The 26,811-nt window shown below is 45.8% G+C and overlaps 1 protein-coding gene across 11 annotated transcripts in view; it reads left to right on the top strand.

The window, feature by feature from the left end:
- Positions 1-26,811, top strand: part of LOC124033928 (neuron navigator 2-like) — a 179,579-nt gene that overhangs the window by 98,877 nt on the left and 53,891 nt on the right. For all 11 annotated transcript variants that reach the window (XM_046346457.1, XM_046346418.1, XM_046346390.1 and 8 more), the window contains 3 exons: positions 3,772-3,928; positions 5,472-5,846; positions 16,862-16,987. In XM_046346457.1, coding sequence (XP_046202413.1) covers positions 3,772-3,928; positions 5,472-5,846; positions 16,862-16,987 — 658 coding nt within the window. The remainder of the gene's footprint in view (positions 1-3,771; positions 3,929-5,471; positions 5,847-16,861; positions 16,988-26,811) is intronic.

Here is a 26,811-nt window from a genome sequence, read left to right as displayed (position 1 = left end):
CAAATTCAGCCTCTTGTTGTTCCCAGGCACAAATGAGGGTCTCTCTTCCCAGCTAAACATGTCAATACTAAATAGTGAGGAGTGCATCAAAATGCCACCATGGAGAACAAAAGGCCCAGTTTCCTGTGGATTATTTTTAGCCTCTTCGTGATGGATCAGAGATATTGCCTCAAAGTTCACAATGCTTTGGCGTGCCCACACAAAGCCTGTCTGAATGCAATTAACAGCACTGTTAATGCTGCATACAGAGTGAATGGAAAAACTCACTTGGAAACTCTTGAGTTTCTCAGCCAGGAAGTAAGTGGTGTGTACCGTTCATTTGGAGCGCTGCTCTGCTGCCACACTGGAAAAATTGAGAAAAGTTGAGCTTTGTATGAATTGCATGATTCGTTGACAGAGTGGAGATAGAGGCTTGATATGACCCTAGAGTTGACTGGTGAAGTGATGGAATGTTGTCCTGAGGCAGCCCCAGCCAGGGCTCTGTGTCTATGTGTCTACCATGTCAGCCAGGAGGGAGAGAAAGACCAGACTGAATGGAACAGAAAGAGCTCATCTGCATGTTAAAGGCTGTGGATGTCATGGAGATGCCAAGGCTCCTCACCAAACACACTGTGTGTATGTGTGTGTGTGGATGACTGGAGAGGCCTTTCTCCCTTCTTCCATCACTCTGAGGAAATATAAAGCAGTCACCACAGGAAGAGTGGTTAGCGCTGGGGTAGGTGTGTCAGCGCTGGGGTAGGTGTGTCAGCGCTGGGGTAGTTGTGCCAGCGCTGAGGTAGGTGTGTCAGCGCTGGGGTAGGTGTGTCAGCGCTGGGGTAGTTGTGTCAGCTCTAAGGTAGGTGTGTCAGCGCTGCGGTAGGTGTGTCAGTGCTGGGGTAGGTGTGTCAGCGCTGCGGTAGGTGTGTCAGTGCTGGGGTAGGTGTGTCAGTGCTGGGGTAGGTGTGTCAGCGCTGCGGTAGGTGTGTCAGCTCTGGGGTAGGTGTGTCAGCGCTGAGGTAGGTGTGTCAGCGCTGGGGTAGGTGTGTCAGCTCTGGGGTAGGTGTGTCAGCTCTGGGGTAGGTGTGTCAGCGCTGCGGTAGGTGTGTCAGCTCTGAGGTAGGTGTGTCAGCTCTGGGGTAGGTGTGTCAGCTCTGGGGTAGTTGTGTCAGCGCTGGGGTAGGTGTGTCAGCGCTGGGGTAGGTGTGTCAGCTCTGGGGTAGTTGTGCCAGCGCTGAGGTAGGTGTGTCAGCGCTGCGGTAGGTGTGTCAGCGCTGAGGTAGGTGTGTCAGCTCTGGGGTAGGTGTGTCAGCGCTGGGGTAGGTGTGTCAGCGCTGGGGTAGGTGTGTCAGCGCTGCGGTAGGTGTGTCAGCGCTGGGGTAGTTGTGCCAGCGCTGCGGTAGGTGTGTCAGCGCTGAGGTAGGTGTGTCAGCTCTGGGGTAGGTGTGTCAGCTCTGGGGTAGGTGTGTCAGCTCTGGGGTAGTTGTGCCAGCGCTGCGGTAGGTGTGTCAGCGCTGAGGTAGGTGTGTCAGCTCTGGGGTAGGTGTGTCAGCGCTGGGGTAGGTGTGTCAGCGCTGGGGTAGGTGTGTCAGCGCTGCGGTAGGTGTGTCAGCGCTGGGGTAGGTGTGTCAGCGCTGCGGTAGGTGTGTCAGCGCTGGGGTAGGTGTGTCAGTGCTGGGGTAGGTGTGTCAGCGCTGCGGTAGGTGTGTCAGCGCTGGGGTAGGTGTTTCAGCGTTGGGGTAGGTGTGTCAGTGCTGGGGTAGGTGTGTCAGTGCTGCGGTGGGTGTGTCAGTGCTGGGGTAGGTGTGTCAGCGCTGCGGTAGGTGTGGCAGCTACATCATTCTCTTTCTGTAATTTCTGGGCTGAAGGACATTCAAGAAAACAAGCATCTACTTACACTCTGTTCCGATCAGAACCATAATGTGTCATGGAGAGGTTGTGGCAATCCCGGACAGGACCTATCCCGGACAGGACTTATCCCGGACAGGACTTATCCCGGACAGGACCTATCCCGGACAGGACTTATCCCGGACAGGATTTATCCCGGACAGGACCTATCCCGGACAGGACTTATCCCGGACAGGACTTATCCCGGACAGGACTTATCCCGGACAGGACCTATCCCGGACAGGACCTATCCCGGACAGGACCTATCCCGGACAGGACTTATCCCGGACAGGACCTATCCCGGACAGGACCTATCCCGGACAGGACTTATCCCGGACAGGACCTATCCCGGACAGGACCTATCCCGGACAGGACCAATCCCGGACAGGACCAATCCCGGACAGGATTTATCCCGGACTGGACATATCCCGGACTGGACATATCCCGGACTGGACATATCCCGGGCAGAACATATCACGGACAGGAATTATCCCGGACAGGACTTATCCCGGACAGGACCTATCCCGGACAGGACCTATCCTGGACAGGACTTATCCCGGGCAGGACTTATCCCGACAGGACTTATCCCGGACAGGACCTATCCCGGACAGGACTTATCCCGGACAGGACTTAACCCGGACAGGACTTATCCCGGACAGGACTTATCCCGGACTGGACATATAAAAGTGTCAAGGAGTTGGAGCAACTAGTAAGGACTACATGGAGAGAGAAGACGTGCTTCCTCACAGAAGTGGTGAGGGTGTTGCTAAGACTGGCAGCAGCAATGACTCTTCACCCAGCCAAGACAGGAGCAGAACCAGGCTCTCTCTGGGCAGCATTACCCTGGGAGGCTTCAGCCAGCACAACCAGCCACCCTGTCACATCCCCAACAGACCAATCCCAGACGACACTAGACGACGCATGCCAGTGAGCCAAACACCCCTGTGGTGGAGAGACCAGGAAGTGGGCATACAGAGTCCTGTGACCCTGAAACAGACTGCCAGGAGGTCAGAGGTCAGAGCTGGGAGGAGAACTATGTGGAGGTGTCCAGCAAGAGGCGGAGCCAGCTGTACCAGGTGCACCTGCAGCAGACTTGTGTCTGGGATCGCTCAATTCAACGAGGAGATCCTGCTCACCATGCTGGACATATTTGAGAAACATGTGTGTGTGTGTGTGTGTGTGTGTGTGTGTGTGTGGGGGGGGGGGGGGGCTGCCCCCCATTGCCCTCTGCCTGTGGTCTTCGGCGCTGCTTACCTTTTAACTTCCCAGACCTCTTGGACTAGACGCGGCTTCATTCACTATCAGAACAATATGTTTGTTAATGCTCTCAGAGCATGTTCCCTTTTTTCTGCTTGCTAAACATTCTGTCAGCTCTCTTCGTTACATTCACACAAGTTATACAAACCCTCCATCAAAGGGCTGCTCTTAAAGCAGAGCTGCCTGTAAGGGTTTAGTGGCGTTATAAAGGGGTGGTTTAGCCCTGTGAATGGGCTCGTTTGGGCTTCCTCCAAGCCCCCCCTGGAGTGCCTTGACATTTGAATTTGCCCTGCAAAACCCTCCACTCACCTATGGCTCATTTTAATTTGGAAAAAGGCTTTGGGTGAATTAGTGGGCTGAGCTTTTCTCCTTCCCGACACTGTCCTGTACAGCACCAGGATGGAAAACCCTGTTCTGATTGATGTGAAGGACTTTTTCAATGTTTCCTTTCCTCAAAAGCATCCAGAATTCCTATGGAGTTTTTTCTGGTTTGGGCTTTGATTGGCTACAGTACGTTATGTAACGTTAAGGACCCTTTTGTTGTGAATGGTCTGTTTCAAGTGTTAATGCATATCTTTGCAGGAAATATGCGCATTTATGAGGATGTACTTACTCACAAGCCTGTGCCATGTGTGTTGTTTGACGTGGCAGCTGTTTCAGGTGGACTGTCTCTTACAGACCCCCGTCCCCTACTCCTTGGTGAAGACCCTGAGGCCAGGAGGTTGCGGACGGTGAAGGACATTGCTGATCTGAGGCAGAACCTGGAGGAGACCATGTCCAGCCTGAGGGGAACACAGATTAGCCACAGGTATGTCCTTGACCTTGCTTCTGCACCATCTCTCTGTGTGTGTGTGTGTGTGTGTGTGTGTGTGTGTGTGTGTGTGTGTGTGTGTGTGTGTGTGTGTGTGTGTGTGTGTGTGTGTGTGTGTGTGTGTGTGTGTGTGTGTGTGTGTGTGTGTGTGTGTGTGTGTGTGTGTGTGTGTGTGTGTGTGTTCATTTGTATTGCTCTGATGGTAGGAGTAGTTAATTTCAGTGGTTTGGCTCAGCAATTCCCAAACATGATTACATACTTCCTTTGCAAAGTGACCTCCGCAGAGGATTCAATGTTATGGCTGTTCCTGACTTCACTGTCTCAGTAATGCATCAGTGATCTAGTAACAAGGGCAAAAGAACACCAGGGTGAAATTTAAACATGACAGTCATTTTGATCGATGTGGGAAAGAAGTATTCAAAATGAGGACCATTATTTTCTGGCACGTGAACCATTTGGATTCCAGCTTGTCTACATGACAGACTCTGCCTTGGTGTCTAAAGGCTTTAGCCTGATTGACAGTTGGACTGGTAGATCAGATGTTGATGTGGAGACATCCCTCTTTTATCTCTGGCCTGATGAATCAGATGTGTTGCCTCGTCCTGAGCCCAGCCATGAAATCCGCTTGGAGGGGTTGAGTGGACCCCTGTGGTCAGCCAGCAGAAGGTTAAAAGTTGCTTTTGTCTCCGAAGTCAATAAAAGGGGGAAAAACCATGAAGAGCACTTCTGGTGGGCTATTCTACAATGCCCAATGGATTTCTACTCTCTTTAGCGTCATATGGGAGTGAATCATGCAATTCAACTAGTAGGATTGTTCAGTCAGAACAACATTTTTAATTGTAGATAAGTTGCCCTCTAAAGTGCATGTAAATGCAGTTAGCTTTTCATGCTGGACTGGCTCATCTCTTAGACTCTTTCTCTTGCATGATAGGTACTCTCCATCCCTTACATCTATTGTTTAGCACTTTGAATGTGTTGCTATGTAGTTCAGTGTTCTGATCTGTAGTTTGTTGTCTCAGTGAGAGGGATTGTAGTTCAGTGTTCTGATCTGTAGTTTGTTGTCTCAGTGAGAGGGATTGTAGTTCAGTGTTCTGATCTGTAGTTTGTTGTCTCAGTGAGAGGCAGTGTAGTTCAGTGTTCTGATCTGTTGTTTCTTGTCACAGTGAGAGGGTGTGTAGTTCAGTGTTCTGATCTGTTGTTTGTTGTCTCAGTGAGAGGGAGTGTAGTTCAGTGTTCTGATCTGTTGTTTGTTGTCTCAGTGAGAGGGAGTGTAGTTCAGTGTTCTGATCTGTTGTTTGTTGTCTCAGTGAGAGGGAGTGTAGTTCAGTGTTCTGATCTGTAGTTTCTTGTCACAGTGAGAGGGAGTGTAGTTCAGTATTCTGATCTGTTGTTTGTTGTCTCAGTGAGAGGGAGTGTAGTTCAGTGTTCTGATCTGTAGTTTGTTGTCTCAGTGATAGGGAGTGGTGACTCCTGACCCACCCCACCCTTCCTCGCCACCCTCTCTCTCACCGTCTCTCTCCCCCTCTCTCTCTCTCCCCAGCACCCTAGAGACCACCTTCGACATCAGTGTCACCACCGAGATCAGCGGAAGAGGTATGCTCAACCTGTCCCCCCGCCCCAACCCAGCGCTGCCCTGGCGACTGTGCCCCTCCAGCCCACGTCTGCAGGCAGGCGACGCCCCCTCTGTGGGAAATGGGTACGCAGTGGTGATGCGGGGCAGCTCCAGTGGCATGGTGAGCCCAGAGGATGGGCGCTACCTCCGCAGCAGGCAGACACCAGGACAGGAGAGTAACACTGTGTGTGACCTGTCAGACAAGATGGAAGAGCTGGAGGGCGTTGCCATAGAGACCACAGGGTACATGAGCGATGGGGACGTGCTAGGGAAGAACATCCACATGGACAAAGTCACCAGTGGGTGAGTGCACACAGCATAGCCTATATTACCCTTAAGACAGGAGCTTCATCTAACCCAGAGCGCAAAAAATGTAAAAACATCTTCACTGATTTGTTAGTCAAAGGAGACTACTTATGATATGATAGACATATAAGTGAACTCTTCATCCTTTAGCATTTGTACTTTTGTCTATTCAACTGGCAAAGGGAGCCAGGAGAAAGCAGTAGGCCCAACCCTGCTTTGAATGGACTACTACACCACAGGGATGTAGCGCAGTTAATGAATGTCTCACTTTTCGGTTTCCTGCCAATAGATGGCAGTGTTTCAGTGTCTGGCAGTGCTCTCTGCTAATGTCTCTCATTTGTCAGTAGTAGCTTAGAGAAAACTCCTGAATCTGTGACAGCAACAGATGGGAGATCACTTATGATATCAGACATCATCTTCCATTTGGAACATAGCTTGATAACATGCTGTCTTATTTGGAAAGCTGTAAAAGAAATGAGTGGAAGTTAGCAGGGTTCTAAATCTACTTTTAAATGTGCTTTCACATGCATCATTAATCTGATCATCCATCTCTCTTGACACATCCAACCAGACACCCTTATGATATAATCATAAATGCCTACTAACAAAGCAGACAATATTTATTTGCTATCCTGCTTTTTCTGTACATTGCTAACTTATGAAAAGCAGTAACTGTTTCAGGCAGTATAAATACAATGTGTACATGAACCACTAGCCCAGGCTATACTGTCAGGCTTCGTTGTCTTGGCTGTGGGTACAACCTTGACATTGAAGCAAAGATGCATGGGAATAAGGCAACACAGTACTATTTTCCAGTCATAAATCCTGACGCCTCGATCACACCGACAGCATCAATAGTACGCAGCATCATCTGGATATGTGTGCAACAAAAGTTTCTGCTACCATTTCTGTCAAGCCGTCTACACATACAGTTTGACACATACGTTTGGTACATCCAACGTACCACACAGAACGCACTGCAACTGCCTCTGTAACACAATGCTGCAGGGCAAACGCAGCGTTTCAGTGGAAAAGAATGTTCTTCTGGTGAACTAAAATGCAGTGGAGCTGTCTGTGTGCTTATGGAGTTTCACAGAGAGCCTACTTGTTTGTTTACCAAAGAGGGACATCCCAGATTCCCAGTATGAGGTTGGATGGACACGGATTCTCCAGTTTCTTTCTTGTGAGATTCTGATTGGACTGTGTGTCGATGGGCATGCTTGTTCAGATCAGGCTGAAGTTGAATAGAGTTCGATTTAAAAATAATCTGGCCTTTGTGCCCTAGAGAGAAAGCAGGTCATGGGAAATATTCTCCTCAGCATTGAGATGACACGAGACACTGAAAGCTCTCATCATTTACAAAAGTCTCTTCTATTCATATACAACATGCACTCCTAGAGAAAGAATTCTGGTCCAAGGCTGATTGCAGTCTTCTCCTTTACTGGGCCTCAGAGATTCTGTGGTAACACACCCGTGAACACTCAACCAGAGGTTAAGGCGAGTCTTATTCCACAGAGGTGAATCATGTGACACAGAGCCAACTGCAGGTCAGGATACGTCTGTTGATGATGTGATCACATATGCTGTGTGTTTCATCTCACTAGAATTGGAGCAAATAAGATGTTAATTTTGCCATCATATCAACTGAAATCAAATTGTATTTGTCACATGCGCCAAATACAACAGGTGTAGGTAGACCTTACGGTGAAATGCTGAATACAACAGGTGTAGGTAGACCTTACGGTGAAATGCTTACTTACAAGCCCTCAGGGCTTGTTTTTTTTAAAATAAATAAATCTAAGTTATGAAAATATTTACTAAATAAACAAAAGTTAAAAATAAAAGAGCAACTATAAAATAACAATAATGTGGCTATATACAGGGGTACTGGTACAGAGTCAATGTGGAGGTTATATACAGGGGGTACTGGTACAGAGTCAATGTGGAGGCTATAAACAGGGGGTACTGGTACAGAGTCAATGTGGAGGCTATATACAGGGGGTACTGGTACAGAGTCAATGTGGAGGCTCTATACAGGGGGTACTGGTACAGAGTCAATGTGGAGGCTATATACAGGGGGTACTGGTACAGAGTCAATGTGGAGGTTATATACAGGGGGTACTGGTACAGAGTCAATGTGGAGGCTATATACAGGTGGTTCCGGTACAGAGTCAATGTGGAGGCTCTATACAGGGGGTACTGGTACAGAGTCAATGTGGAGGCTATATACAGGGGGTACTGGTACAGAGTCAATGTGGAGGCTATATACAGGGGGTACTGGTACAGAGTCAATGTGTGGGGTATTTACAGGGGGTACTGGTACAGAGTCAATGTGGAGGCTATATACAGGGGGTACTGGTACAGAGTCAATGTGGAGGCTATATACAGGGGGTACTGGTACAGAGTCAATGTGGAGGCTATATACAGGGGGTACTGGTACAGAGTCAATGTGGAGGCTATATACAGGGGGTACTGGTACAGAGTCAATGTGGAGGCTCTATACAGGTGGTTCCGGTACAGAGTCAATGTGGAGGCTATATACAGGTGGTTCCGGTACAGAGTCAATGTGGAGGCTCTATACAGGGGGTACTGGTACAGAGTCAATGTGGAGGTTATATACAGGGGGTACTGGTACAGAGTCAATGTGTGGGGTATATACAGGGGGTACTGGTACAGAGTCAATGTGGAGGCTATATACAGGGGGTACTGGTACAGAGTCAATGTGGAGGCTCTATACAGGGGGTACTGGTACAGAGTCAATGTGGAGGTTATATACAGGGGTACTGGTACAGAGTCAATGTGGAGGCTATATACAGGGGTACTGGTACAGACTCAATGTGTGGGGTATATACAGGGGTACTGGTACAGAGTCAATGTGTGGGGTATATACAGGGGTACTGGTACAGAGTCAATGTGTGGGGTATATACAGGGGTACTGGTACAGAGTCAATGTGTGGGGTATATACAGGGGGTACTGGTACAGAGTCAATGTGTGGGGTATATACAGGGGGTACTGGTACAGAGTCAATGTGTGGGGTATATACAGGGGGTACTGGTACAGAGTCAATGTGTGGGGTATATACAGGGGGTACTGGTACAGAGTCAATGTGTGGGGTATATACAGGGGTACTGGTACAGAGTCAATGTGTGGGGTATATACAGGGGTACTGGTACAGAGTCAATGTGTGGGGTATATACAGGGGTACTGGTACAGAGTCAATGTGTGGGGTATATACAGGGGGTACTGGTACAGAGTCAATGTGTGGGGTATATACAGGGGGTACTGGTACAGAGTCAATGTGTGGGGTATATACAGGGGTACTGGTACAGAGTCAATGTGTGGGGTATATACAGGGGTACTGGTACAGAGTCCATGTGTGGGGTATATACAGGGGTACTGGTACAGAGTCAATGTGTGGGGTATATACAGGGGTACTGGTACAGAGTCAATGTGTGGGGTATATACAGGGGTACTGGTACAGAGTCAATGTGTGGGGTATATACAGGGGGTACTGGTACAGAGTCAATGTGTGGGCTATATACAGGGGGTACTGGTACAGAGTCAATGTGTGGGGTATATACAGGGGTACTGGTACAGAGTCAATGTGTGGGGTATATACAGGGGTACTGGTACAGAGTCAATGTGTGGGGTATATACAGGGGTACTGGTACAGAGTCAATGTGTGGGGTATATACAGGGGTACTGGTACAGAGTCAATGTGTGGGGTATATACAGGGGGTACTGGTACAGAGTCAATGTGTGGGGTATATACAGGGGTACTGGTACAGAGTCAATGTGTGGGGTATATACAGGGGTACTGGTACAGAGTCAATGTGTGGGGTATATACAGGGGTACTGGTACAGAGTCAATGTGTGGGGTATATACAGGGGGTACTGGTACAGAGTCAATGTGTGGGGTATATACAGGGGGTACTGGTACAGAGTCAATGTGTGGGGTATATACAGGGGGTACTGGTACAGAGTCAATGTGTGGGGTATAGGTTAGTCAAGGTGCGCTGAGAGTCAGGAAGACAGTTCAGGGAGTGAATACATTTAATGAATAAATGAAGGAAACACAAACAGCGCAACGACATGAAGCAGAAACAGAAACAATGACGACTCGGGAAGAAAACAAAGGGAGTGACAGAGGGCAGGTAATCAAGGAGGTGATGGAGTCCAGGTGAGTGTCATTATGCGCCTAACGCTAGTGACAGGTGTGCGCCCTAACGAGCAGCCTGGTGACCTAGAGGCCGGAGAGGGAGCACACGTGACACAAGGTAATTGAGGTCATATGTACATGTAGGTAGGGGTAAAATGACTATGCATAGATAATAAACAGCAAGTAGCAGCAGTGTAAAAAAATAATAGTCCAGGTAGCCATTTGATGAATTGTTCAGGAATCTTATGGCTTGGAAGTAGACGTTGTTAAGAAGCCTTTTGGACCTAGACTTGGGTCTCCTGTACTGCTTGCCGTGTGGTAGCAGAGAGAACAGTTTATGACTAGTGTGGCTGGAGTCTTTGACCATTTTTAGGGCCTTCCTCTGACACCGGTATAGAGGTCCTGGATGGCAGGAAGTTTGGCCTTCCTTTTGGATGGCAGGATGGCAGGAAGTTTGGCCCTCCTCAGCCCTCCTTTTCATGTAGTCCACGATCATCTCCTTTGTCTTGATCACGTTGAGGGAGAGGTTCTTGTCCTGCCACCATACTGCCAGGTCTCTGACCTCCCCCCAATAGGCTGTCCCATCATTGTCGGTGATCAGGCAGTATGTTGTGTCATCGGCAAACTTAATGATGGTGTGGAAGTCGTGGTTGGACATGCAGTCATGGGTGAACAGAGGGTACAGGAGAGGACTATGCATGCACCCCTGAGGGGCCCCGTGTTGAGGATTAGCGTGGCAGATGTGTTGTTGCCTACCTTTACCACCTGGGGGCGGCCCATCAGAAAGTCCAGGATCCTGTTGCAGAGGGAGGTGTTTAGTCCCAGGGTTCTTAGCTTAGTGATGAGCTTTGAGGGCACTACGGCACAGGTTGAGACAGGGACTGGATGCTGGAGAACTTGCATGTTACTCACCACAATCATCCGTATTATCCGATTTTCCTCTAGGAAACAGAAGCAATAGAGAATGACAGTGGAAACACGGTCCTTGTCCTGCTCTGGAAAGTTTTAATACAAGTTGATTCGGAATGTCTTGGTGATATGATAGCACTTTGTTGAAGTTTAGGTCAACCACACTAATCAAAGGGTGTGCGTGAACACATAGACATAATAGTGAGTTCACCTGTCAACTCTAGTGTGTTTCACTCTGTTTTTAACCCAACACCTCACGTGATCGAGAGTTCAGTAAACTTATGGGGGCTTGTGATGTTAGTGCAAATAAAGGACCTGCAGACTAACTGGATCTGCTGTTGCTCAGTAACCAGAGTTAATGGATGGCCCACTGCAGGCACACAGCTCTGAACCCAAACATTGGCAGAGATTTAAACTGGACCTTCAATTGATTGATTTAATGCCCTAGGAAGAGTGAGAGTGACCAACATTAGACCACTTCTATGGCCTTGTGCTATAGTCAGGTGGGTTGTGGTTGCTACTGGTGTATAGTACCATAGACCTGTTTGGAAATGTGTTGTTGTGTACTTGGTTTGGTTACATTAGATTTTTGTTTAATGTCTTGCTTAATAACTCTGAGCCAGTCAATGAGTCATCTCTTGTGGTGTATCTCATTGCGAAAGGCAATTAATCATAACTCATCTTTTGTTTCACAATTGGGTGCTGTAGTTGGTTCACAGGAAAGCAATAGGCTAGACTCACTCCTCTGACAAATGTTAGGGCTTCGTACCTGTCTGGCTGGTTAGTCAGCAACTGGTCTGTCCAACTCAGCTTCAATAGCTGCCTATAGATCCAATCAGTCGGCCTCGAAACACTCAAAAGAGTTATCCTTACTAGGAAGTGTGGCTGCTATTTAGGGCTTGTGCTTATCAGAGGAAATTCCGGCTGTTTGTTAATGTTTTAGTGCTGCCAGGCTTTGCATGTAATTGGTACTTCCTGATCTCTGAGATGAAAGGTGCTTTGATTAAGGTTGGTGAGTGTCTTTCACTCATCACTCACGATCAAGTAGTACTGGGTCATTCCACGAAATTAGTGCCTTTTGTATTCCTTTGTTATTTTAAGGAGAAATTGTGCACAAATATTGAAATGTAAAAGCCTATTATATTAAATGATGTACCCTTTTAATATAGACCATTTCCTTTTGGAAGGTGAACCGTCGGCCCAGTCAGAGGTCCTGAGCAGGTTTTCATCAAGGATCTCTCTGTACTTTGCTCCGTTCATCTTTCCCTCAATCGTGACTAGTCTCCCAGTCCCTGCCTCTGAAAACATCCCTACAGCATGATGCTGCCACCACCATGCATCACCGAAGGGATGACGCAAGGTTTCCTCCAGATGTGACGCTTGGAATTCAGGCCGAAGTGTTCAATCTTGATTTCACCAGACCAGAGAATCTTGTTTCTCAGGGTCTGATAGTCCTTTAGGTGCCTTTTAGCAAACTCCAAGCGAGCTGTCATGTGCCTTTTACTGAGGAGTGGCTTCCGTCTGGCCACTCTACCATAAAGGCCTGATTGGTGGAGTGCTGCAGAGATGGTTGTCCTTCTGGAAGGTTCTCCCATCTCCACAGAGGAACTCTGGAGCTCTTTCAGAGTGACCATAGGGTTGCTCAGTTTGGCCGGGCAGCCAGCTCTAAGAAGAGTCAGGGAAGTTTCAAACTTCTTCCATTTAAGAATGATGGAGGCCACTGTGTTCTTTGGGACCTTCAATGCTGCAGAAATGTTTTGGTACCCTTCCTCAGATCTTTGCCTTAACACAGTCCTGTCTCGGAGCTCTACAGACAATTCCTTCAACCTGGGTTGGTTTATGCTCTGACATGCACTGTCAACTGTGGGACCTTATATAGACAGGTGTGTGCCTTTCCAAATAATGTTCAATCAATTTAATTTACCAAAGGTGGACTCTAATCAAGTTGTAGAAACATCTCAAAGATGATCAATGGAAACAGGATGCACCTGAGCTCAATTTCGAGTCTCATATCAAAGAGTCTGAATACATATGTAAATAAGGTATTTATTTTATTTTTAATACATTTGCAAACATTTCTAAAAAAAATAAATCACTTTGTCGTTATGGGTTATTGTGTGTAGATTGATGAGGAAAATGTTACCAATTTTAGAATAAGGCTGTAAGGTAACAAAATGTGGATAAAGTCAAGGGGTCTGAATACTTTCCAAATGCACTGTATGGTACTTTTGTGTGTCACTGTTTGTCAAGGATGCCTGCCAGGATGCCTGCCAGGATACAGGCCGAGGCCGTCATCTTGCCGGCTATAGATCAAATCCAATTTTATTTGTCACATGCGCCAAATACAACAGGTGTAGACATTACAGTGAAATGCTTACTGACAAGCCCTTAACCAACAAGCAGTTTTAAGAAAAATAAGTAATAAGTAAAAATAAGTAACAAAACATTATAAACAAAATAAGTTACAAATAACACATTAAAAACACACACAATAGCACAATTGGTGTCACATCTACTCCCTCTCCTCCCCTTCGGCATTCAACGTCGCCGGTATACTTACCAACCAATCCTGGGGACCATCATTACGCACACCTGGGATCCATCATTACGCACATCTGGCATCAATCATTACGTGCACCTGCACGTCATCATGAGGCACACCTGGACTCCATTACCTCACTTATTACCTTCTCTATATCTGGCACTCCCTTAGGTTCATTCCCCAGTCATTATTGATCCTGTGTTTTTACGACACTACTGTTATGTTGTCTTGTTCCATGTTTGTTGTTTTATTAAACATTTCACCTGCACCTGCTTCTCGACTCACAGCATCTTCGTTATAATTGGTTAGGGGACTGTAAAACGGCAGCCATCTCCTCCAGCGCCATTATGTTTTTCTTGGGGCTTTTAGTGCCTTCAGTTTAGGGTCTGCACCTTTTGACGAAGTTAGTGTGCCAAACAAAAAGTAACGTACAGGACAGGTTAATCAGTGGTCACATTAACCTTTTGCTTTCCTTAAGCCTGAAATTAATATTTTCAACAATGATGTGTGAGCTGTCATCATCTATACACACCAAAGCCATTAATATACATGGTTATAAATGACTCTGGTACACACAACAGTACAACAATGGTAGCATCATCCTTTACACTTTTGGTTTAGAAAACCCAGGTTAGCTCTCCTAACAGTTAAAGATAGAAAATGCTTTACTGTAACAATACCATAAATATCTTAGGAAAGTAGTATTACAGCCTTGGGAAGCAGTTTTACATGTTTTATGAGTGGCATATTAAACAGTGAGACACTTACCTGTGATTTCCTGTCACACTTTAAGACGAGCTGACACTCCCTGTGTTACCTGGATTAGCATGAAACCGTGCTGGGGGTTATGTAAAGTCACAGGGAGGATGGTAAAGCTATGCTTTCAATGGGGCTGCCTCAATGCATTTATCTCACCTTAAACTGGTAAGCCTGTGGCGTTGCTCTGGGCTAAAGGTATGACAATAGCCCCCTAAATGGTTAACTGAAAATGGGTAAGTATGGCGAGTCACTTGGTGTTGACTGAGAGCAAATGAGAATGTTTATTTAGCTGCGGAGGCATGAGTGTCTCTTACGCCCTCCGCATACACTGCTGAGATGATTTTGGCACGGTTGTGTTGTATATGTTGTAATATCTTCAGTCTACAAGCCAGCTTCAGTCATGTCAAACCCCAACCTCTCCACCTGCAGGGATGGTGTGACCATTCTGAATGCCTGTGCCATAATCTTTTATTAGGTTGACAGGATATATTTTCTTTGTTTTTTCTTTTTGAAATGTCCTATTTGCTCTGATATCACACGCATACTATGTGGAATAACAACATTAGTGTGAGCAGATGTTTAGGTTGAAACACTAACAAACCCTGACCACTTGTTGTTTATGATATGAACCAAATAAATGTCTGTGACTCTCACAGTGCATTTTCATGATGACATACCTCATGGTTCTTCTATATAGGGGTCAGGAAGTCAGACACATTATACAAGTAGGTAACAGGATTGTAATGTGTTTGTCACATCCTGGCCATAGAGAGGGTTTTATTCTCTATTTTGGTTAGGCCAGGGTGTGACTAGGGTGGACATTCTAGATTCTTTATTTCTATGTTTTCAATTTCTTTGTGTTTGGCCGGGTGTGGTTCTCAATCAGAGGCAGCTGTCTATCGTTTTCTCTGATTGAGAATCATACTTAGGCAGCTTTTTCCCACCTGTGTTTTGTGGGTAGTTATTTTCTGTTTAGTGTTTCTGCACCTTACAGAACTGTTTCGTTTCTCACTTTGTTTGAGTGTTTTTGGTGAATAAATTATCATGAACACGTACCACGCTGCGTTTTGGTCCACTCCTTCTTCATGCAACGACGAGCGTTACAGAACTACCCACCACCAAAGGACCAAGCAGCGTGGTAAGGAGGAGCAGCGTGGCCAGGGGTATGAGACAAACTGGGAGGAGGTAGAGAGGTGGTTGGTCGACCCAGGGAGAGTGCCAGAGCCCGCCTGGGATTCTATGGAGCAGTGCGAAGAGGGATACCGGAGGATGGAGTCGGCGAGACGAACACGGCTGGCAAGGAAGCCTGAGAGGCAGCCCCCCCCCAAAAAAAAATTTGGAGGGGCACACGGGAGTGTGGCAGAGTCGGGTTGGAGACCTGAGCCAACTCCCCTTGCTTACCATGGCGGGCGTCGTACTCGTCAGGCACCGTTTTATGCGGTGGAGCGCACGGTGTCTCCAGTACACGTTCTTAGCCCGGTGCGCTACATCCCAGCTCCCCGCATCTGCCGGGATAGGGTGAGCATCCAGCCAGGACGGATGGTGCCAGCCCTGCTCTCCAGACCTCTGCGCACTGTCTCCAGTGCGTCTGCACAGCCCTCCAGCAACGAAGGTGCTGGAACCTCCAGCAACGAGGGTGCCCAGTCCGGAGCCTCCAGCAACGAGGGTGCCCAGTCCGGAGCCTCCAGCAACGAGGGTGCCCAGTCGGGAGCCTCCAGCAACGAGGGTGCCCAGTCGGGAGCCTCCAGCAACGAGGGTGCCCAGTCGGGAGCCTCCAGCAACGAGGGTGCCCAGTCGGGAGCCTCCAGCAACGAGGGTCCCCAGTCCGGGGTCAGCGGGGGGAGGGGGAGCCAGAGGCGGAAGGGGTCTACGTCCCGCACCAGAGCCGCCGCCGTAAAGGAGGCCCACGTCAGGTTTTGGGGGGTCCTGTCACGCCCTGGCCATAGAGAGGATTTTATTCTCTATTTTGGTTAGGCCAGGGTGTGACTAGGGTGGTATTCTGGTTTCTTTATTTCTATGTTTTCTATTTCTTTTGTGTTTGGCCGGGTGTGGTTCTAAATTAGAGGCAGCTGTCTATCGTTGTCTCTGATTGAGAATCCTACTTAGGCAGCTTTTTCCCCACCTGTGTTTTGTGGGTAGTTATTTTCTGGTTAGTGTCTGCACCTTACAGAACTGTTTCGTTTCTCACTTTGTTAATTATCATGAACACGTACCACACTGCGTTTTGTTCCCCTCCTTCATGCAACGACGAGCGTTACAGTGTTTGAGGTTTTCAGTGAAGTGGATTAGTACAGCCTGCCATGGTGACGCAGAGACAGGGTCAGAGACAGGGTCAGAGACAGGGTCAGAGAAAGAGACAGAGACTTAGACAGGGACAGAGATAGGGACAGAGACTGAGACAGGGTCTGAGACAGCAACTTAGACAGAGACAGAAACTTAGACAGGGACAGAGACAGGGACAGGGACAGGGACAGGGACAGAGACAGAGACAGAGACAGAGACAGAGACAGAGACAGAGACAGAGAAAGTGACTGTGACTGTGACTGTGACAGAGGCGGGGACAGAGAAGAGAGAAGAGGGCAGACACAAGGATTGAGACATGTACTGAGACTGTGACTGACAGGCCTGTTGTGTGTCTGCAGCTACATGACGGACGGTGGGGTGGGCATGTACACACGCCGCCTCAACCGCCTGCCGGATGGCATGGCTGTGGTCCGAGAGACACTCCATCATAACAGTTCCAAGGGCCAAAGGGACGCCACCGACAGGTATGTCACCACCACCACCCCTTCCCCTGTCCCCTAACCTCTTGCCTAGTTAAATAAAGGTTCAATGAAACAATTAAAAATAAATAAAACCTCACTCCACCTGCAGTGTCTGGGTCAGGTGAGGCTTCTGTACAGATATCCAATAGGATTAGTCTGGAAGCAACAAAGCTGCCATTGTTGGGAGGCTGAGTCTGAGGGAAAACAGAGTGATTGTTTTCCTCAGTGCCACAGGCTATGGACACACACACACACATGATAACATAGACACTCTACACACATGTACACATGGATTTTGTATTTTGCAGATATGTGGTAGTGGCCTGAGGGAACACACTTAATGTGTTGTGAAATATTTTATCAAATTTTATTTGTCACGTGCCAAATACAACAGGTGTAGACCTTACCGTGAAATGCTTACTTACAAGCCCTTAACAATGCAGTTCAAGAAATAGAGTTAAGAAAATATTTACTAAATAAACTGAAGTAAAAAATCTAATTAAAAGCAACAGAATAAAATAGCAATACCGAGGCTACAAACAGGGGGTACCGGTGCCAGGTCGATGTGCGGAGGTACAGGTTAGTCGAGGTAATTTGTAAATGTAGGTAGGGGTGAAATGACTCTGCATAGACAATAAACAGCGAGTTGCAGCAAGGGTGGTCAATGTAAACAGTCCACGTGGCCATTTGATTAATTGTTCGAATACGACTGGTGGAGTTATGTCATACATGCAGCTAACAAAAACATATGAAAATGTCTGCTCTACCCGAAATAACAACCAACTAATTGCAGCATTACTGCAAAAATGGAAGAGGAAAGTGGAAGGGGAAAAGTACGAACTTGTCTGTCGGCCCTGTATTAAAGACCATCATTGGAACCAGTTAAAGCGAGGCGTCCCCCTCAGGGTCCGCCACCCCTCCGTTCAGCTGAAACGGTGGCGCAGGCAATGCAAAAATATTCTTAGAAATATTTAACTTCCACACATTAACAAGTCCAATACCTCAAATGAAAGATAAACACCTTGTTCATCTACCCAGCATGTCAGATTTTCTAAATGTTTTACGGCGAAAACACAGCACATATTTATATTAGACCACCACCGAAACAAAGACAAGAGGCAGCCATTTTGTCCCAGAAAATATAAAATTATAAAAGCAGGATTAAAAAATAAATCATTCACTAACCTTTTGAAAATTTTATCAGATGACAATCATATGACATGTTACACAGTACATTTATGTTTTGTTCAATAATATGCATTTTATATCCATAAATCACGGTTTACATTGACGCCATGTTCATAAAATTATCAAAAATGTCCGGAGAAATTATGGAAAGCTACGCCAGATAACAGAAATACTCATCATAAACTTTGACTAAAGATACATGTTTTACATATAGTTAGAAAGATACACTGGTTCTGAATGCAACCGCTGTGTCAGATTTGTTTTTAACGTTACAGAATTAGTTGACTATGCAATAACCTGAGACGGCGCTCAGACGTAAGCAATATTTCTCCGCTATGTTTGAGTCAACAGAAATACAAAATTACAACATAAATATTCCCTTACCTTTGATGGTCTTCGATCAGAATGTAGTGGAAGGAGTCATACTTACCCAATACATCGTTTTGTTTCAGTTCGTGTGTCCTTATAGTAGCATCTGCTACCACTTTCAGCTGAAATGCATCCAAAATGACTTCTGGTCCCGAACAGTTGCGCATCAAAACTTCAAAATTACATATATGTCAACTAAACTGGTCAAACTAAGTGCAGAATCAAGCTTTAGGATGTTATAAACGTACAAAACAATTCTCAATTCAACCGGACAATCATACTTCTTCTCAGGCAAGCTGGAACAGAGGAAGGTCTGTGTCCAATTCGCGCCCTAACGCACATGTATTTTCTCGCGACACCCACTCTTTTGCCGCCCAAAGGGTCAAAGCTCACGGGATTTGCACAATTAAACGCTCTACTGAATTAGGACATCTAGTGGAAGACATAGAGTGTCTCCAGATCCATAACTGGTTGGGAGGGTGGGGGCGATGACGGCAAAGTTGCCCCAAATTTCAGGCTTCCAAAACTAGTTTGGGAGATTGCCTGCCCTGTGAGTTCTGCTATACTTACAGACATATTTCAAACGTTTTTAGAAGCTTTAGAGTGTTTTCCATTCAATAATAATTATTATATGCATATATTACCAATTTTGGACAGATTTGTTTTCAGTTTACTATGGGCACACAATTCATCCAAAGGGGGCAGTAATTATGCCTAGCCTTAACACGATAATTATAACTCTAATAAATGAAGTATACCAGTTTAATTTAAGGACCAAATAAAATGACGGCCTTGCAATATAGATTGCGAAATAGTTGGGAAGAGATTTTTGACTTACCGATTCCATGGCATATGGAACTGATATGCAAAACGACGCCGTATTCAAAACTTTTAATTTTTTAATTGAAATAATTATACAAAATTATTGCAACCGATAGAATATTACTTATATGGGGGATACAACCTTCCCAGCTCTGCAGATTTTGTTGCGAAGAGACAGGATCATTAGATAATTTGTTTTGGTACTGTCCATATGTAGCTTGTTTTTGGTCACAGGTCCAGGAATGGCTGAAGAATTGCAATATTTGCCTGGAGCTAACCCGGCAGATACCACTACTGGGAGATCTGAAAAGTCATAGTCAATCGATCAATAATACAGTGGGGCAAAAAAAGTATTTAGTCAGCCACCAATTGTGCAAGTTCTCCCACTTAAAAAGATGAGAGGCCTGTAATTTTCATCATAGGTACACTTCAACTATGACAGACAGAATGAAAAAGAAAATCCAGAAAATCACATTGTACAATTTTTTAAAATTAATTTATTTGCAAATTATGGTGGAAAACAAGTATTTGGTCTCCTACAAACAAGCAAGATTTCTGGCTCTCACAGACCTGTAACTTCTTCTTTAACCTCTTGGTCCTACCTGGCACGCAGGCGTCCCATCTAGAGCTCTGGAAATGCAAATGCGCTACGCTAAATGCTAATAATATTAGTTAAAACTCAAACGTTCATTAAAATACACATGCAGGGTATTGAATTAAAGCTACACTCGTTGTGAATCCAGGCAACAAGTCAGATTTTTAAAATGCTTTTCGGCGAAAGCATGAGAAGCTATTATCTGATAGCATGTAACACCCCAAAAGACCCGCAGGGGACGTAAACTAAATAATTAGCATAGTCGTCGCTACACAAACCGCACAAATAAAATATAAAACATTCATTACCTTTGACCATCTTCTTTATTGGCACTCCTAGATGTCCCATAATCACTATTGGGTCTTTTTTTCGATTAAATCGGTCCATATATAGCCTAGATATCGATCTATGAAGACTGTGTGATAAACTGAAAAAATAGCGTTTCATAACGTAACGTCATTTTTTTTAATTCAAAAAGTCGACGATAAACTTTCACAAAACACTTCGAAATACTTTTGTAATGCAACTTTAGGTATTAGTACACGTTAATAAGCGATACAATTCATCAGGAGGCGATGTCAATTCTATAGGTGTCTGTTTCGAAAAAATGTCTTGGAGAGAGCTCAACCAAAACATCAGGCCGGAGACCGGAGGGAAACGATTCCCTTGATTCGGTTAGACCAAGAATCAATTGCGAATCAAATGACAAGATTCTAGACAACGTGTGGAAGCTGTAGGCACTGCAACCTCGGCCTCATTTAATTCGATTCACTTTGAACAATGCCTTGAAGTCGCGGATGGATATTTATTTCCTTTTTCAGTGATCAGATATTCCTGCACTTTTCGATGAAACGCACGTTCTGTTATAGTCACAGCCGTGATTTAACCAGTTTTATAAACGTCTGAGTGTTTTCTATCCACACATACTAATCATATGCATATACTATATTCCGGGCCTGAGTAGCAGGGCGCTGAAATGTTGCGCGATTTTTAACAGAATGTTCGAAAAAGTAGAGGGTCGACTTAACAGGTTAAGAGGCTCCTCTGTCCTCCACTCGTTACCTGTATTAATGACACCTGTTTGAACTTGTTATCAGTATAAAAGACACCTGTCCACAACCTCAAACAGTCACACTCCAAACTCCACTATGGCCAAAACCAAAGAGCTTTCAAAGGACACCAGAAACAAAATTGTAGACCTGCACCAGGCTGGGAAGACTGAATCTGCAATAGGTAAGCAGCTTGGTTTGAAGAAATCAACTGTGGGAGCAATTATTAGGAAATGGAAGACATACAAGACCACTGATAATCTCCCTCGATCTGGGGCTCCACGCAAGATCTCACCCCGTGGGGTCAAAATGATCAGAAGAATGGTGAGCAAAAATCCCAGAACCACACGGGGGGACCTAGTGAATGACCTGTAGAGAGCTGGAACCAAAGTAACAAAGCCTACCATCAGTAAAACACTACGCCGCCAGGGACTCAAATCCTGCAGTGCCAGATGTGTCCCCCTGCTTAAGTCAGTACATGTCCAGGCCCATCTGAAGTTTGCTAGAGAGCATTTTGATGATCCAGAAGAAGATTGGGAGAATGTCATATGGTCAGCTAAAAACAAAATATAACTTTTTGGTAAAAACTCAACTCGTCGTGTTTGGAGGACAAAGAATGCTGAGTTGCATCCAAAGAACACCATACCTACTGTGAAGCATGGGGGTGGAAACATCATGCTTTGGGGCTGTTTTTCTGCAAAGGGACCAGGACAACTGATCCGTGTAAAGGATATAATGAATGGGGCCATGTATCGTGAGATTTTGAGTGAAAAGCTCCTTTCCTCAGCAAGGGCATTGAAGATGAAACGTGGCTTTGTCTTTCAGCATGACAATGATCCCAAACACACCGACCGGGCAACGAAGGAGTGGCTTCGTAAGAAGCATTTCAAGGTCCTGGAGTGGCCTAGCCAGTCTCCAGATCTCAACCCCATAGAAAGTCTTTGGAGGGAGTTAAAAGTCCGTGTTGCCCAGCAACAGCCCCAAAACATCACTGCTCTAGAGGAGATCTGCATGGAGGAATGGGCCAAAATACCAGCAACAGTGTGTGAAAACCTTGTGAAGACTTACAGAATACGTTTGACCTCTGTTATTGCCAACAAAGGGTATATAACAAAGTATTGAGAAACTTTTGTTATTGACCAGATGCTTTTTTACACCATAATTTGCAAATAAATTCATTAAAAATCCTACAATGTGATTTTCTGGATTTTTCTTCTTCTCATTTTGTCTTTCATAGTTGAAGTGTACCTATGATGAAAATTACAGGCCTCTCATCTTTTGAAGTGGGAGAACTTGCCCAATTGGTGGCTGACTAAATACTTTGTGTATATATAAATATATATTTGCGGGAAATAAAATATACATATATATTTGCGAAAAAATATATGGGGGATTGGAGGTAATGCAGGCAATTACACTCATCTGATACAATCTATCTGCAATATTAAAGCTGATCTGCCCGCTATAAAAAAAATAAAAAATATACATTTAAATTATTCAGCAGTCTTATGGCTTGGAGGTAGAAGCTGTTAAGAAGCCTTTTGGACCTAGAGTTGGCGCTCCGGTACCGCTTGCCGTGCAGTAACAGATAGAACAGTCTATTACTTGGCTGACTAGAGTCTTTGGGCCTTCCTCTGACACCGCCTAGTATATAGGTCCAGGATAGCAGGAAGCTAAGCCACAGTGATGTACTGGGGCGTATGCACTACCCTCTGTTGCGCCTTATGCTGAGCAGTTTCCATACCAGGTGGTGATGCAACCGGTCAGGATGCTCTCGATGGTGCAGTTGTAGAACATTTTGAGGATCTGTGAACCCATGCCAAATCTTTACAGTCTCCTGAGGGGGAAAAGTGTTGTAGTGCCCTCTTCACCACTGTCTTGGTGTGTTTGTACCATGATAGTTTGTTAGTGATGTGGACATCAAGGAACTTGAAACACTCAACTCACTCCACTACAGCCCTGTCGATGTGAATGGTGGCATGATCGGCCCTCCTTTTCCTGTAGTCCGCGATCATCTCCTTTTTCTTGCTCACGTTGAGGGAGAGGTTGTTGTCCTGGCACCACACTGTCAGGTCTCTGACTGTCTCATCAGGTCTCATCAGGTCTCTGGCTGTCTCATCCTTGTCGGTAATCAGGCTGTTGTGTCGTCAGCAAACTTAATGATGGTGTTGGAGTCGTTCTTGGTCACGTAGTCGTGGGTGAACAGGGAGTACAGGAAGGGACCAAGCACGCACCCCTGAGGGGCCCCCCATGTTGAGGATCAACGGGATGTGGGATGTTGCCTACCCTTACAACCTGGGGGAGGCCTGTCAGGAAGTCCAGAATCCAGTTGCAGAGGGAGGTGTTTAGTCCCAGGGTCCTTAGCTTAGTGATGAGCTTTGTGTGCACTATGGAGTTGAATACTGAGCTGTAGTCGATGAACAGCATTCTCACATAGGTGCTCCTTTTGTACAGGTAGGAAAGGGCAGTGTGGAGTGCTATTGAGATTGTGTCATCTGATGCGGTATGCAAATTGGAGTGGGTCTAGGGTTTCCGGGATGAGTGTTTTAATGTGAGCAATGACCAGCCTTTCAAAGCACTTCATGGCTACCAACATGAGTGCTACAGGGCGGTTACCTTCGCTTTCTTGGCCATATTGATTATGGTGGTCTGCTTGAAACATGTAGGTATTACAGACTCGGTCAGGGAGAAGTGGAAAATGTCAGTGAAGACACTTGCCAGTTGGTCAGCGCATGCTCTGAGTACACGTCCTGGTAGTCCGTCTGGCCCCACGGCCTTGTGAATGTTGAGCTGTTTAAAGGTCTTGCTCACATCAGCTACGGAGAGCGTGATCACACAGTCGTCCGCAACAGCTGGTTCTCACGGCTGGCTTTCCCTTCGTAGTCTTGTAATAGTTTGCAAGCCTTGCCACATCCGAGTGTAGTTGGATTCCATCTTAGTCCCGTATGGACACTTTTCCTGTTTGATGGTTAGTCTGAGGGCATCGCCGGATTTATTATAAGTGTCCGGATTAGTGTCCCGTTCCTTGAAAGTGGCAGCTCTAGCCTTTAGCTTGTTTACATTGTTCCAAGTGGTTAAAAAAATGATAGTGTAATCTAACAGCACCTGTTTGGCGCACATAATATGCACAAAGCGCTTGCTCCTTATCTGATTTTTCTTGATTGCCAGTATTTTCAACAACTATTCAAATTTATTCCACACATATGACTTCCCCTTTACCTGCTGAAAAACCAAACATTCACCCCTTCCCAGCTTATTTGTCTCGTCATGTGCATCCATTTTGCTGTCACATGTGTTCTGGTGTTAAGAGTTTGTTATAAACAATTTATTAATCTGTTTAGGATATGCTATAGGTCAGGCTCTATTGGCCACGTACATGCGATGCATACATGAGCGCAAGGGTTCAGGAAATAGGGAATGTTTTTCCTAAACAAATGATGGATTTTGGTAACAAATCTTTTCAGTCAAATGGTTATAGACTCATTATTTTGCAGGTTCAGCAACACAGACAGCGTGATAAACACTGCTGATGTTCTGTGGTGGTCGCTGCAGCAGGGAGGACAGAGAGACAGTAATGACAGTCACTCGCTGTCATTATTCCCTCTAGTCATCTGGGTGTCTTAATTACTTCATCAAACAGTGCACATAAAAATAAGCTCAGTGCATATAGTTGATTTGATTAAACTATATAGGATGTGTCTATATGTCAACATTTTCAACCAATTGATTGGTCGAAAAACAGGCGACTCTCGGTCAACCAAGATTATTTTTAGTTGAGGACAGCCCTAGAACTGACCCTGCATATCAAATTTCAATCAAATGTATTTATAAAGCCCTTCTTACATCAGCTGATGTCACAAAGAGCTGTACAGAAACCCAGCATAAAACCCCAAACAGCAAGCAATACTGGTGTAGAAGCACGGTGGCTAGGAAAAACTCCCTAGAAAGACCAGAACCTTGGAAGAAACCTAGAGTGGAACCAGGCTATGTGGGGTGGCCAGTCCTCTTCTGGCTGTGCCGGGTGGAGATTATAACAGAACATGGCCAAGATGTTCAAATGTTCATAGATGACCAGCAGTGTCAAATAATAATAATCACAGTGGTTGTTGAGGGTGCAACAGGTCAGCACCTCAGGAGTAAATGTCAGTTGGCTTTTCATAGCCGATCATTAAGAGTATCTCTACCGCTCCTGCTGTCTCTAGAGTGTTGAAAACAGCATGTCTGGGACAGGTAGCACGTCCGGTGAACAGGTCAGGATTCCATAGCTGCAGAAACTGGAGCAGCAGCACGGCTGTTCTTCTTATTTCTTATTTCGTATGTCTTTTTATTTATTGTGTTTTTAGTCTAACTTATGTTATTTTTAGTACTACATTGATATTGATTACTGCATTGTTGGGTTTAGAGCTTGTAAGAAAGGTATTTCACTGTACTTGCGCCCTTGACATTAAAACCTGAAACTTCAGGTAAAGTTTGAGACAAAACAAAAAAGAGAGCATTACACCTCAATAGAAACCTGCTTTTGTGCCTTTTTACCAATGGTTAAAAGGAGCTGTAAAATTAGTTTCCAGAGGTTTTGCTCTGTAGGTGCTGTGGCTGACAGGAAGGTGTAAGCTGTGTAAATGTGTGTCTGTGTATCGCGATCCTCGGCGCCGGCATCGTTTCCCCTAAGGATTTTTTTAGCAGCAGTGGCAAGGTTAGTTTGGTGGGGAGTGGGTGTGGCCAATGGCAAGGTTAGTGTGGTGGGGAGTGGGTGTGGCCAATGGCAAGGTTAGTGTGGGGGGGAGTGGGTGTGGCCAATGGCAAGGTTAGTGTGGTGGGGAGTGAGTGTGGCCAATGGCAAGGTTAGTGTTGGGGGGGAGTGGGTGTGGCCAATGGCAAGGTCAAATTTTTGTGGTTTTAAAGCTAATTTCCTGCAATTCTACACATTTTGCCATGGGACTGAGAGAAATTATGCAGTTTTAAAGTAATTGTCCAGTATAAATTTAACTTTTAAAAGTTAATACTCTGTTAGCTCATATCTAAATAATGTTGTTGACTCGTCTTATACTCGTATTTGTGGCAAAAGCATAAATAAGCAGGGGGAAAAACACTTTAAAATGTGGTCTCAAACAGACCGTTTCAAAAATGCTTGCTGTTTCCTTTTAGAGTATGATGTCATACTCCGGAGGAGGTTGAGCTGGCCATTCAGCAGTCTAGAGATGGATGAGCTGGCCAATCAACAGTTTACTTGTATTCATATTTTTAGTTACTGTTATATGCCCACACCATTCTGTTGTAGAGGTACGCCCACACCATTCTGTTGTTGAGGTAAGCCCACACCATTCTGTTGTTGAGGTAAGCCCACACCATTCTGTTGTTGAGGTAAGCCCACACCATTCTGTTGTTGAGGTAAGCCCACACCATTCTGTTGTTGAGGTAAGCCCACACCATTCTGTTGTTGAGGTAAGCCCACACCATTCTGTTGTTGAGGTAAGCCCACACCATTCTGTTGTTGAGGTAAGCCCACACCATTCTGTTGTTGAGGTAAGCCCACACCATTCTGTTGTTGAGGTACGCCCACACCATTCTGTTGTTGGGGTACGCCCACACCATTCTGTTGTTGGGGTACGCCCACACCATTCTGTTGTTGGGGTACGCCCACACCATTCTGTTGTTGAGGTACGCCCACACCATTCTGTTGTTGGGGTACGCCCACACCATTCTGTTGTTGAGGTACGCCCACACCATTCTGTTGTTGGGGTACGCCCACACCATTCTGTTGTTGAGGTACGCCCACACCATTCTGTTGTTGAGGTACGCCCACA

Source organism: Oncorhynchus gorbuscha, linkage group LG01 (assembly GCF_021184085.1).
Source record: "Oncorhynchus gorbuscha isolate QuinsamMale2020 ecotype Even-year linkage group LG01, OgorEven_v1.0, whole genome shotgun sequence".
In the NCBI taxonomy this organism is placed as follows: Eukaryota; Metazoa; Chordata; class Actinopteri; order Salmoniformes; family Salmonidae; genus Oncorhynchus; species Oncorhynchus gorbuscha.
The sequence above is the reverse complement of the archived record's forward strand: the minus strand, read 5'-3'. Positions and strand labels throughout refer to the sequence as shown.